This window comes from Bufo gargarizans, chromosome 1 (assembly GCF_014858855.1).
Source record: "Bufo gargarizans isolate SCDJY-AF-19 chromosome 1, ASM1485885v1, whole genome shotgun sequence".
NCBI lineage: Eukaryota > Metazoa > Chordata > Amphibia > Anura > Bufonidae > Bufo > Bufo gargarizans.
In genome coordinates this window covers 400,981,107-400,995,783 of record NC_058080.1, presented here as the reverse complement: position 1 = coordinate 400,995,783, position 14,677 = coordinate 400,981,107, and the positions used below count along the sequence as shown (strand labels likewise).

Genomic DNA, 14,677 nt, shown 5'->3' with positions numbered 1-14,677 from the left:
AGAAAAAAGACAGCTCAGGTGATCTAATAACTATGAATAAATATCTCTAAGGGCAAATTTATAGAAATTGAGTGCATTTTGAACCACCTGAAGGTCAGAAAATGAAATCTGTACCTACTATGCCGCTTTGCACTGGAGTAGATTTGCACAAAAAATATGCTATTTTCTGGCCTTTACCTTAATTTGTCCCAAAAAAGAGACCACGCCTATTTCAGTGATAGGGCCAAACTTTGCTGAATTAGGTGCAATTGCGCATGCAATGATTTGCAACAATTTTTGGTGCACCTTGCACCCAGAAGTAGCACAAATACATTGATTAATATGGGCTCATGCAATTTACTGTTTATCTCTGTACTATGCAAGGAGCTGCAGCATGGCCCATAAATGTAATGGGGTCATGCTGCAGTTCCATGCTGGGAACACCTCTGCATGGTAGCCCTTAAGCTGCTTCATAGTCAGAATTCTGGCATTTGAACCACTAGCAATGACTTTATGAGACGGTAATACTCCTTTGAATTTCGGTTAGAGTGGAGTATAGAATGAGGAGGGAGTATGAACTTGGACATATATAGTTACCAAGGATTTCATGCGTAATTAAGTGTAATTGCTGTCAAAACTGGCTTCTCCTGTCTACCCAGTGATTGACAGATTTCCCTTTATACACCATGTTTCACTCTGTGTGGGTAGGGGAGACAGGATCACTCCGTGAGAATGGATGGCATTGCAGGGCTTTTTTAAAGCATCCAATCCTAGAAAATGATATATCTCTAAATACATTACCCTTCCTGTATATTGTGCTCCCCTCAGATAGCTCAACATAGGAAAGCTGAAAGATCTGCTCTAATTTTCTTAAAATATTTGCCATCTGTTATTAACAACCTTGGTTTAAATTGACAAATAGATATATTGATGTGGAAAGACTGTGCTCACTGATGTATTTCATCTGTATGCCACTGTGTGAATTGCCAAGAAACTGATTAATATTTGAAATATCTAGCTCCCATGTGCATTAAAAATGCTTGCATAAATAATTATTCATCTCATTAGTAACTTTAGCTTGTAAAACAAGTGGCAAGTTAACTTTGATGGCGCTTAAAGCTTTTTTCGGCTGACGACTGATAATATGTATAAGAATAGAGCAGTCTCTTTTGACTAACTTTTCTTTTATCTGTACCTCAATTATACTCATTACGTATTCCAAACTTTAATGCTTTTTACAGGTTATAGATTTGGATTAATTATTAGCATTATTATTGCTGTTAGTGTCTAAATACTATCCACATCTACATACAGAACCTTCTTCTCCCTACATTTGCATTATGGCCACCTGACATAACATGTTTTAGGCCTCATTTACACTTCAGTGTTTGGTTAGTGATTTGTGACCCAAAACCAGAAGCAGAACCTACACCGAGATAAGGTATAATGGGAAGATCTGCACCTGTGCTGTGGTTTGGAGCTGCAGTGGTGTAGCGTGGGGGGGCCGTTGCCCCGGGCGCCAAATTGTTGGGGTGCCAGGCAGCAGGCAGTATAATGAGGGTGATGGAAGCCTATGGCTCCCATCCCCTATGTTCTGCCTCATAGACTTCAAGCCAGGCCTGAAGCCTATGAAGCAGTAGAATAGCGCCGGAGATTGCTATTACATCACCGTGACCTCCAGCGCCGGGTCTCGCGAGATGATGTGATGACGCGGCGCAGGAGGGCATGGTGATTTGTTCCTGACCATCTGCGCCGGGACGCCCGAGCGAAGGCTACAAGAGGATGAAGAGAGGTGAGTATTATTTTTTTTTTAAATGTAAGTACAAACCGGATTCCAAAAAAGTTGGGACACTAAACAAATTGTGAATAAAAACTGAATGCAATGATGTGGAGATGGCAAATGTCAATATTTTATTTGTAATAGAACGTAGATGACAGATCAAACGTTTAATCCGAGTAAATGTATCATTTTAAAGGAAAAATACGTTGATTCAAATTTTCACGGTGTCAACAAATCCCCAAAAAGTTGGGACAAGTAGCAATAAGAGGCTGGAAAAAGTAAATTTGAGCATAACGAAGAGCTGGAAGACCAATTAACACTAATTAGGCCAATTGGCAACATGATTGGGTATAAAAAGAGCTTCTCAGAGTGGCAGTGTCTCTCAGAAGCCAAGATGGGTAGAGGATCACCAATTCCCACAATGTTGTGCAGAAAGATAGTGGAGCAATATCAGAAAGGTGCTACCCAGCGAAAAATTGCAAAGACTTTGCATCTATCATCATCAACTGTGCATAACATCATCCGAAGATTCAGAGAATCTGGAACATTCTCTGTGCGTAAGGGTCAAGGCCGTAAAACCATACTGGATGCCCGTGATCTCCGGGCCCTTAAACGACACTGCACCACAAACAGGAATGCTACTGTAAAGGAAATCACAGAATGGGCTCAGGAATACTTCCAGAAACCATTGTCAGTGAACACAATCCACCGTGCCATCCGCCGTTGCCAGCTGAAACTCTTCAGTGCAAAGAAGAAGCCATTTCTAAGCAAGATCCACAAGCTCAGGCGTTTTCAAAGGGCCAGGGATCATTTAAAATGGAGTGTGGCAAAATAGAAGACTGTTCTGTGGTCAGACGAGTCATGATTCAAAGTTCTTTTTGGAAATCTGGGACGCCATGTCATCCGGACCAAAGAGAACAAGGACAACCCAAGTTGTTATCAACGCTCAGTTCAGAAGCCTGCATCTCTGATGGTATGGGGTTGCATGAGTGCGTGTGGCATGGGCAGCTTGCATGTCTGGAAAGGCACCATCAATGCAGAAAAATATATTCAGGTTCTAGAACAACATATGCTCCCATCCAGACGTCATCTCTTTCAGGGAAGACCCTGCATTTTTCAACAAGATAATGCCAGACCACATTCTGCATCAATCACAACATCATGGCTGCGTAGGAGAAGGATCCGGGTACTGAAATGGCCAGTCTGCAGTCCAGATCTTTCACCTATAGAGAACATTTGGCGCATCATAAAGAGGAAGGTGCAACAAAGAAGGCCCAAGACGATTGAACAGTTAGAGGCCTGTATTAGACAAGAATGGGAGAGCATTCCTATTTCTAAACTTGAGAAACTGGTCTCCTCGGTCCCCAGACGTCTGTTGAGTGTTGTAAGAAGAAGGGGAGATGCCACACAGTGGTGAAAATGGCCTTGTCCCAACTTTTTGGGGATTTGTTGACACCATGAAATTCTGATTCAACATATTTTTCCCTTAAAATGGTACATTTTCTCAGTTTAAACTTTTGTTCCGTGATTTATGTTCTATTCTGAATAAAATATTAGAAGTTGGCACCTCCACATCATTGCATTCAGTTTTTATTCACGATTTGTATAGTGTCCCAACTTTTTTGGAATCCGGTTTGTACTAGGGGCACTATGGAAGTGGGGGAAAGAATGTGGGCCATTACATATTATACAGAGGGGCCAATATATTTTATAAAAAGCGGCCATTATATATTATAATTATACAGGGGGACTAATTTATATTATACAGAGGGGCCATTATAAATTATACAGAGGGGCCATTATATTTAATAATTATACAGGGGTCCATTATATATTATACAGAGGGGCCATTATACATTATAATTATACATTACATTAATAATGGGCCCTCTGTATAATTTTAATATATAATGGTCCCCCTATATAATTATTATATATAATGGCCCCCCTGTAATATTAGGATATATAATGGCCCCCTCTGTTTTATTATTACATATATATAATGGCCCCTCTGTAAAATTATTATATATAATGACCCCCCTCCCAGTATTATTATAATATATAATGGCCCCCTCATTATTAGGATATATAATGGCCAATTATGAAGAAGTAGTGAGATCCAGCTTCCCATAAAAAAAAATCTTTATTTACTACAAGTACAGTCTACGCGTTTCGGACCTCCACATATTGGTCCCTCATCTTGACATACAGAAATAAAAATAGATCCCCATGGGGTGGGTCAAAAACAATTAAGTAATTCCCATCACATGTTAACCAAAACCTGAAAAAATAGCGATCCAAAAGGGATCCTATATATTAAAGACATTCTATCGATATTTAAGGACCAAATCATATTTCCTGTTCAAACCATTTGGTACACAGCTCCCTAATTTAAACATCCTAAAGGGGCGTGTCTACAGGTTGGGGGGGGGGGGGTGCAATACATGGCTTGCCCCGGGTGCTGTCAACCCACGCTACACCACTGTTGACCCGCACCTGGTTTTGGCTAATACATCGCTGTTGGAAATCACTGACCAAACACTGAAGTGTGAACGAGCCCTTAAGCAAATCAGTCAGGTGATTTTTGTTGCCCTGTCTGATAGCAGGATATGACAGGGAGAAGCTGAACTCTGTGATATATAGATTTATATGATTTGGAGCTGGATTTAGTAACATAGTTTATAAGGCTGGAAAAATACATCTGTCCATCCAGTTCGGCCTGTTATCCTGCAATTTCTTAGTATAAAGCAGAGTAAATCATGACAGGACTCCTACGTGATATAGTAATAGTCCAGATTACTCCACACACACCTGACAGGTTCACTTTCAATACTTGCCGATTGCTGGATGACTTAAAGCATTCAGTAGATCTGTATGTAACTCTGACGCTACTGATCATCCTTGCTTAGCCTGCATCCACACAGAGATCATGTCGCTCCTCATAGAGAAGGCAGAGATGGTTTATTACTCAGCGAAATGAGCTTGTGTACTTGAGTAAGTGCTCATGACTGATGCTGGGCAACTGCAGGAGTTCCTGGGTTTTATCAGATCAGCTATTGAGTGAGTCTCCAGAGGCAATAAACAGAAGACTTTTTCAAATGATTGCTGTCCTGTGTATTCTGTGTTGTAGCAGCAGTTATGCGAGCAGCACTGCTACCGGTGGGAAAGAATCCTTCTCTCACAGCAGAAAGTTCTATTAATATTATTTATTGAAACACTATTTATTCCATGGCGCTTTACATATGAAAAGGGTTGTACACACATAATATAAAACAACTACAATAAGCGTAAAAAAGATGAGTTACATATCTGAAAAACAAATTAACTACTGAACTACTTCCAGATGATGACCAACATATAACAAACTGCTATTGACAGTGTTAGCACTATTTTATTGCACTTTCATTTTCGTTTATGATTTACTGCATCATCCCAAAACAAACAGGTACTATCATACTGGTATTAGTATATTTCCATAGCTAAGGAATGTGCAGTTACAAGACCACTTGGTTGATATAGATGTAAGCCCCAAAGTTGGAACCCTGCACCTATAGCCCTTTCACATGGTGGTGTATAGTTCAGTAAGACAAAAGCAGGAGTGGGCCCAAATTACAAAATAGGTGCAAATCTTTCCACAATACTTTTTTCTCTTTATGGCTACTCCTAGTTTTGGCATATAAACACTGATGCAGAATACTGACTACAATATGCAAATATGATAGAGGATTAGGGAAATTATCGGGGATGAGTATACATACAAGTGCTTATTCTCGAAATTTGCCCTGTGTAAAACAGCTGCTAATCAGCCAATAAACAGGTGAACAGGGATGTGCTATGACTTTTTATGGGGACGAGTGATCTCAATAACAATCATTCATCCCCATTCAGGGGAGATGATTGCTGAATTTAAATGCAGTTATCACCTCTGTTTAACAATCCGGCAATGGGGATATTTGGAGATAATTGCCATCTAACAAGACCTTAAAGGCTATGTACACCGTCAGAGTCAAATTTTTTATGATTGCATTTTACTAATTTTGGGCTGAAAAGCATTTTTCAATTGGTCTTTGGTCTTTATAAAAAAATATTGAGCCGTTCTGTCACAGAGAGTTAACTGTTTATCTAGCTATTTTATGCCGGTCATCTAATAAACCTTATCTATGATTTACTAAGAGGTCATAAACACTTACTTAAGACACATTCTTATCAGTAAGATAAGAACTATGCTATAATGAGTGTTTATAATGTCAGAGAGTAGAGATAGCTGGCTGACAGAGCAGAGAGAAAATTTAGATACCACTATTAGAGCATCTCAGCCCTGTACCGAAAAAATGGCTCCATATTTTTAATAAAGGCCAATGTAAAACATTATTTTTAGCTCAAAATGAGTACAATGCAATAATAAAACAAACTGCCCCCAAAGGTGTACATAGCCTTTAAGTCTGCTTAACTTATTCACAATAAGATTGCTTGTCACAAACCAGGCACACCTAAATGTTCTGGAGTATTGGTTATCTAGATAGAAGTTGGCAGAAAAGCTTGTGTATTGCTGGTAAATACATGCAATATATCAAATAATAGTGCATTTAACATTTGTGGATACATTTTTTTAGTTTATGTAGATCAATTATAGCAAAAACTCTAAAAGTCTATTTTTATAATTTTTCTTTATTATCAGAGACTTTTCACTTTTTATTGCCATATAATAATAGGTGGTTGTATTGTGAACTAGGCCTTACTGACATGTCAGTATTTCATGTCTGTGGACAGTACACAGATCCATTGATTTTAATGTGTTCATTTACACACTCGTTCATTAACACAGGCAGAAAATGGAAGCATTGTCTACTTTGGGCCATGTTGCAGACCTATCACATCCATTCAAGTGTATGGGTCAGTGAAAACCACAGTAGACTATGTTATCCAGTAAGATTTCCCAGCCAGCAAGAAAATTTTAATTTAACATAATTTATAACTTTTTCACTGTAAGGACTTAGGAAACGTACAAATAAATCCCTTCTGCATCTTTAGACAGATCTTTAAATTAAAGTGATGGCATATCCTGAGAATTAAGGGGGTGCAGGGTGGTTTAATGCAGTGTCTCCTTTACAGTTTTCCTACCTGCAGGTGTACTATAGCACAGCCCTGTTCACTTCATGAGATGGGAAAACAGCATTACGTATGTAAGGTTATTTTATCATTTTGTAACTTCTTGACTCTGTATTGTTATACAATGTTCTTATTCTGATATGTACTACTCACTTTGTGGATATTGGTGATATTTTTATAGCTGATAAAAACATGGAATAACTATTGTTATACGTGCATGATACATGATGTCTGTTTACTATTTGCAGCATACTCAACCAAACTCAATAGGTTCCCCATCTTTCATTTTCATGATGACATGAAAGATCTCTGTATCAGCGCTGTGAGCTCGAACACAACCAAAGCTACTCTGTATGCTTTGAATGTCTGGAGGTACTGGTGTATGACCAGGGGACTTAAAGACTGTATGGACTTTACCAAGGTGAGTTTACACATCGACAGGTTGCAATGGTCAATCTAGAGATCTGTCTCAGGATATTTATTTGTAACTATAACAAGATGGCATCTGCTATATCTGGAGTCGCATAGACAGGGATTCTATACTGTAAGAGTAGTGAGAGTATGGAATCTGTAAGGGAATCTGTCACCAATATTTGGCCTATATAGGCAATGCTACGGTGCTGTTGTGCACTGAAATATGGTTTAAAAGATAGTTTTGGTATTCTTTTGTGCATTTGCTATCACCAGAAAATGATGTTTGTGCCTATATGCAAATTTCCAAACTTCCAAAGAGCCTAAGCCTGCCTATTTAATGAGCTCAAGCCACCTATTTAGAGAGCCTAGTACTTCACCAGTGCACTCCTAACTTCCTGCGATGTCACCAATGCCCTCCCCTTCTGCCTTTGAGGTTGCCTCTCTCCCTGGGTCTGTGCACAGCAGTACATAGTAAGAGCATTGGCCCAACTGTATGTACTGCATTGGCCTCGTCACTGTAGGAGTGCCGCAGTCTTGCAGTGACGGAGCCAATAGCGCTGCTCATATGCCATATGCAGTACATACAGTGAGGTACATGCCCTTACTATGTACTGTGGTGCGCAGGTCCCCTATAGTTCCATTGCACAACAGAATCGTAGCATTACTTATATAGGCCAAATATTGGCGACAGATTCCCTTCAAATAGTCTGTCCCCACTAATAATAGCTAATGGTCTAGGGCAGTGATGGCTAACCTTGGCACTCCAGCTGTGGTGAAACTACGACTCCCAGCATGCTCCATTTATTTCTATAGAGTTCTAAGAGCAGCCAAGCAAGGGGGGCATCTTGGGAGTTGTAGTTTTACCACAGCTGGAGTGCCAAGGTTAGCCATCACTGGTCTAGGGCACTAATGGCTAACATCCAGCACTCCAGCTGTGGTGAAACTACGACTCCCAGCATGCTTCATTTATTTATTTGGAGTTTTGAGAACAGCCAAGCAAGTGTAGATCTTGGGAGTCGTACCACAGCTGGCGTGCCGGAGGTTAGCCATCACAGGTCTAAGGTTTTAGCAGATGTTGGTTGTCCAGATGGCCATATCTGAAGTTTGTTCCCCTAATTTGAGGACAGTTAGAAACTACCATATAGAAGTTTAAATTCCCTTTTATCTCCAGGGCTCTGGTTAGAATAGTTCTGGAAGCCATACCACTCCTGGTATACCACACTTATTCCAGTGCAGATCCTAAAATGTGCAGCTAAACTTAGGTCCTTTGAAATATAGAGTACAAATGGTCTGTACCAATATTGTTCATATTTCTTATATAGTGTTTTATTGTAATCTACCAGTAAAGTGGTTGCAAAAGAGAGGTGGTTTTTGATGACTACTTCACTTTCAGCTAATAAACTGGGGTGGAGAAAGAGTTGTCATTCTTGTGGTCACCCTCAGCTTTCTATGTCCTTGATTCATATATTGCCCTTTGTCCTAGCAAACCAATATAATTGTATTTTTGATTAATTGTCAGTAATCTTCAGTGTTTAGATCCATACTCATCTGCTTAGGCTGCCTTGTGGATACCCCTATCCTGGTGTTCTGTTTTAGTTTTAATATGATCAGTTTTGTAAAAATCCTCATCTTTGATCAGTACAGCATTTGTTCTTGCTTTGTGTTTAAGGTCCCCGCAGTTAAGCTGAATGAGCTTCTGGAAGATTTTTACGTGACTGTGAAAAAAACTGATGGATCTGATTTTTTGGCTACATCTCTCCATGCAATACGCAGAGGCTTAGACCGCATTCTGAAGAATGCTGGAGCTGGCTTCTCTATCACCAGCAGTGTCTTCAATTCCTCCTCACAGAAACTCAAGGAAAAACTAAGAATGCTTAACAAAGCTGGAATGTCAGGTTCCCGGTCACGCAATATTGTCTACTTCACGCTAGCAGATGAAGAGGAAATGTGGAGAATTGGGTGTTTAGGTGATGACGGGCCTGTGCCACTGCTGTCTTCAGTGGTAAAATACAATAGTCAGTTTCTAAACATGAGGACTTTGCAGGAGCATGCAGATCTAATGTATGGCGACATCGAATTGCTGACGGATGGAAATAATCAATCTTTTTTTGCTAGAACAGACAGCGTTAAAAGAGACAAACAAGCAAACCCTAATAAGATGTGCTACGGACAGATTTACCATGAACATTCAAAAGGACCCAGACGGTGTCCCTACTGTCTTCTGTATAAGTACATGTATACCCATCGTCCACCATCTCAGATAGAAGCAAATACACCATTTTACCTGACTGCACGGAAAGAGGTCAGTGGAATGGAAAATGTCTGGTATGAGGAACAGAGAATGGGGCTTAGATCTCTACGTGGCGTTGTCCCAAAGCTGGCAAAACGTGTTAAGTTAGACCAATGTGACAATTACACTTTTGTTTCATTTACACAGACATTCAGAAAGTTTGGTCCCATCAACAATTATTAAGAATTACACAACACACTCAATAGGTTACTTGCACAATGATGACCAGCAGGATATTCTAAAGAACATGTCAAAGTCGTGTCATTGACCTCGAGCCAGACCTACACTTTGTCATACAATTTCTTTTTTGTAAACTGTTCACTATTGTTTGGATTAGGTTAACACGAATCTCACATTATAACCTGTGATCATTTTTCAAGCATGTTAAATAAAAAATAGTGCCTTTTCACAACCACATAAGAAGACCACATAATAGGGAGAGTGAAAATACTTCACAATAGCACAACTTTCTCAGAGCTACTATGTAATACAATAAATACTTGTTATGTGATATTTCACAGATATTCATGAAAGACATTACTAAGTCTGTTTGGTACCTCTAGTAATACAACTGTTAATGTTGAGGAGCCCCATAGCATCCTTTTTACACACTGATATTAGTGAGCCTACCGGCTAGGTCGTCTCTTACTTTCTTGTCTTTACTATTAATGTGATATACAACAGTACTAGAGAAAGAGGCCATGCCTACCACTCCACTGGGAGACTTACCAGCAATACACAACTTTGATTAATACAATAGCAACATATTTAACACGCCTTTTACTATAGCTCATGAACATAATCTTTTGTTTTGCATTTTAATCCAGACAGACTAGACTCTATTGCATAGGATTTACCATCGTTATACAATAAACCTGGGCCTACAAATTGCCTCTTATTCTGATATTGTCTGGGTTCCTACAGTAAATTTAGAGACCCAGCACATATTTGCAGACCTGTTGGAACCCACTTTAAAAAGGGAATGTGTTGTGATTTTAGTTTCATCAATTAGGTGATAAATAATGAGTTTGATATTAAAGAAGCACTCCAGGATTTTTTCCCCCATATATTTCAGGATAGGCCTTTATTAAAGAATAAGATGCAGACTGTTGTGTTTGCCTTGCGTATACCTGTTTTATATAATGTGCTATTAGTCGATTGTCCATCGACTTGATTCCTTCTCCCCCTAGATATGGTTTTCCTAATCAATTCCACATTTCCCATCATGCCTGGCTTTGTAAAGACAGAGGAGACGGAGTCTTACCACAGTGCACAGTGCAGCCATGACACAGAGCTGCTGTCGCCTCACACTGCAGGGTCTCCATGTTTTCCTATGTGATACAGCTTCAGGCTGTCTGTTCTCTTTGCTCTGTCATCTATCTCTCCCCTGTCAGCGCTTACATGTAGGAGGCAGGAAAAACTGTGTAAAGCTATATCATAGAACTACATTGGAGAGTCAGCACACACAGATGGCATAGACAGGCAGGTAGTGTGAGCTGGGAGTTTTATATGCCACAAGACCAGGAGGAGCAGAGGATGGGAGTGGTAGTGGCTCTGTCTGTAACAGTCAATGACAGTGACAACCCTCACACTGATGCTCCATAGGGCCAGGGCAGTGAAAGGAGGGTGCACCCTTTCTTCAATCGGGGCACACCTTTATGTTGGGGCTCCTGCCTGATGGTAGTTGGGGTGCTCTTGACGTTATAGGTTTAGTGGGATTGCAAGGCAGGGGTGTAGGGTGCACTGTCCAGCATATGGTGCCTGAGTCAGTAACCAGGCCAGATGTATAAAACAAACGTTACTCTTTACTAAAGTGCAGAATGGGAATTGTAGTATATCCAATGGCATCAAACACAGTTCCAAATAATTCACAGTGCAAATCTCCCAGATAGTAATGTATGGATTTGAGTAAGGAAGGGAATTATAGTACTCTTTCCTCTGTATCTGCCCAGAATCTGTGGCTGGCAATATTATGTTTGCAGTGATGGCTGTAATTTCCAACTGAGGGATACAGGAATAAGATATGACTGGCCAGGTCGTGTCTAAATATGAAGGGTCTATGTCCCTCTCTTACTGCAGTAAAGTCAGTAGTTTTGATCAGCAAATATTGTAGTGCTTAGCCATGCAGATTCTGCACCTTTTTGGTTCTTTTCTTTATCACTATCTGAGGTACTGTAGAAATGGTGAGGTCTTTCCCTCTGTATATAATCCTCAGGCAGGGGCGTAGCTAAAGGCTCATGGGCCCTGGTGCAAGAGTTAGACTTGGGCCCCCCTTCCCTCAGTGCTTTGTGTGTCTTCTTATGCAGCACAAGGGTATTTGGGCCCCCTCAGGCTCCTGGGCCCGGTAGCGACTGCTACCTCTGCACCCCCTATAGCTACGCCCCTGTCCTCAGGTGATTCTATGTAACTTTGGTCCAGTCCTGTGAGGAGTAGAGTACATAGCACAGCTCCCCCTTCCTCCTCTAACTCTAGACAACAAACTAGACTCTAGACTGAGATAGTGAAGGACCCAGGAGCTACACCTAACTTCTTGCAGGGGTAATTAACCTCATCTCATCCATGCAAAAGCTATACTTGGTATTATACAATGTATTAATACATTAAATAGCAAGAACAGTTTGCACGTACCCTGTTCTGCTGGGGTACTGCATCTATAACTGTAGCTAATCACTGTATACACTTACCTACTATATATCTGCAGCCCTGGTCCTTTAGTCTGAGGAGACATTATATCTTCAGCAGAATAGACCTGCCAGGAGCAATTTAAATGGGGATGATGTCATCATGTATCTCACACAGAGAGACAGCTGGGAGACTGACCACTGCTGTCTACACATGAGAGCAAGCTCGGGGCTGGTGGTAAGACTTGAGGTCACATGACCAGGTTCCCATAATGAGAAGGTTCAAAATGTATGGATGCAACTGGGTTAGGTTGTAGCAAATTAGACTGCTAGAATACTGGTGGTGAGTTACATATGAATAATATATGTAATATAAAAAAAAAATATATGGAGTGTTTCTTTAATTTGAAATATTGCAATTATTATTATTTTTTTATTCATAAAGACTACCTTAGGGACGGCCATATTGGAGACATACACTTCCATTAAGTACTGTCAGTATAGACATATCAACAGTGTATGTGCACTTTATGGCAGTTGAAATGAACAGGATTTAATTGACAGAAAAATGTCATAGATTTTTTATAGTCTGCAGGAAGTCATAGAATATAATCTACTCCCCCAAAGAACAAAGGTGTGATAGGGGAGCTAGCCAGCCATCTAGCCATCCAGCAGTACAAAACAGATGTTAATAAATAACCCACCCTCTAATAATAATGAACTGATTCCACTCATCTTGCATCGACATACAGCAAAGCTAAAGGGAGCTACAGCATCAAACACAAATATCAGTTTATTGCAGATGCTTTAGCTTCAAAATTTTAATATTTAAAGGGGTTCTCTGAGATCTTCATATTGATAGTCTATCCTCAGGATAAGCCATCAATATCAGATCGTCGGGGGTCCAACTCCAGGCACCCCCGCCGATCACCTGCATGAAGAGGCTGCAGCCTAAGCACATGGCCTAAGCATAGCTCAGTTTCATTCAATGGGAATGGGGCTGAGCTGTGATACCAAGCACAGCCACTATCCAATGGACACTGCTGTGCTTGGTAAGCCGTGAGGAGCCCCTGATAGGACATGTCGTATCTTTTGTGGTGTGGAGGCATGGACCCCGAAGCCCACGAAAGGGCTTCTGAGTGTTTCCATGCGTCTGCACCGAAACAGATAGGACATGTCTTTTGCCATATCTTGCGGACCGCTGACCCTTTCTAAGTTAATTTGCGGTCCACAACATGGGCCCGACGACCATACAGTCTTGTGAATGGGCCCTAATGTGTACTATATAATTTTCTGATGATACATTCCCTTTAAGTATCTTACACTAATTTATGCCACAGTACAGTAAATTTTACCTGACACTTGAAACACTATGATTATAAGACCCCAAGCAACTTTCTTCACTTGAATGGGTCTGAGCTGTGCCTAGGCCACGTGACCGATTGGTCATGACGTCACTGTACTAGGATAAGCACCAAGAAGGCCGCAGCACTCTCAGGAGCTCAAAGACTTTCTCAAACAGCTGACTAGTGGGAGTTCCGTATATCAGACCCCCACCGATCAGATGCTGATTGGTTACAAAGAGTCAGATAACTCCTTAAAAAATCACATCTGCAAGAATTAGATTTTGTACTTGAATATTAAATGTTGCATTACCAAATTATGCAGGAGCACAAAAGATTTCCCTGGTAGGACAAGAAGGAGCAGAGGAGCAGGATATTTATCTTCTGATGGGAACCAAACTATACAGTAGATCCACTGTAGAGCACCAGTTTGAACAGCTTTTAATTTTTAGCTCTAAATATACTTTCCTTCCTTTTTCAGAATACTGCATTTTTGTTGTCTTTGTTACCCACTGTGATATACTGAAAAAGATAAGAACATCTTCTATGTGTAGACATTATAGCTTTACTTTCACTGGAAAGTCTGGACAATATGAACATATTGGACAGGACCTTATAGGATAATAAAAGGTTACAAAGAAGTGCCTCAGTTTTGTGTAAATATCCAGATATTATGGTGTGAACTGTTATCTGTCTGTCATCTCATGTCTGGAGGAGAATCTGTTTTCCATGAATTGTACACTGGATCTGCACGCACTGCTGAAGCTTAACAAAAACTACAATGTTCAAGATAATAAAATTTGTTCTGTCTCTGTTCTCTGGGCTCCATATTTTACCCATCCTGGACTTAATCATTCTAAATTAATATGACTGGACAGGGTCCTTTTTGCAGATCTGGTATTCACAGATCTATAGAACTGAAAGGTAGGAAATGCGTAACTACTAGCTAAAGGCAGCTTACCAGGAAATTAACTGATAAATTTCACTTCGGTCTCACGCATATGACCGTACTATGTTTTGCGGTTCGCAAATTGCCCTATGATAGAAATGCCTATTCTTGTCCACAAAACGGACAAGAATAAGACATGTTCTATTCTTTTGCGGGGCTGCGTAACGGAGCAACGGATGGAGACAGCACACA

The 14,677-nt window shown here is 40.4% G+C and overlaps 1 protein-coding gene across 1 annotated transcript in view; it reads left to right on the top strand.

Moving 5' to 3' along the window:
• LOC122927500 (uncharacterized protein KIAA1958-like) overlaps positions 1-14,351 on the top strand; it is a 157,168-nt gene extending 142,817 nt beyond the window's left edge. The window contains exons 4-7 of the mRNA XM_044279393.1: positions 6,585-6,685; positions 6,887-6,942; positions 7,117-7,289; positions 8,952-14,351. Of these exons, the coding sequence (XP_044135328.1) occupies positions 6,585-6,685; positions 6,887-6,942; positions 7,117-7,289; positions 8,952-9,755 (1,134 nt within the window). The 3' untranslated portion in view covers positions 9,756-14,351. The remainder of the gene's footprint in view (positions 1-6,584; positions 6,686-6,886; positions 6,943-7,116; positions 7,290-8,951) is intronic.
• Positions 14,352-14,677: the final 326 nt, after the last annotated feature.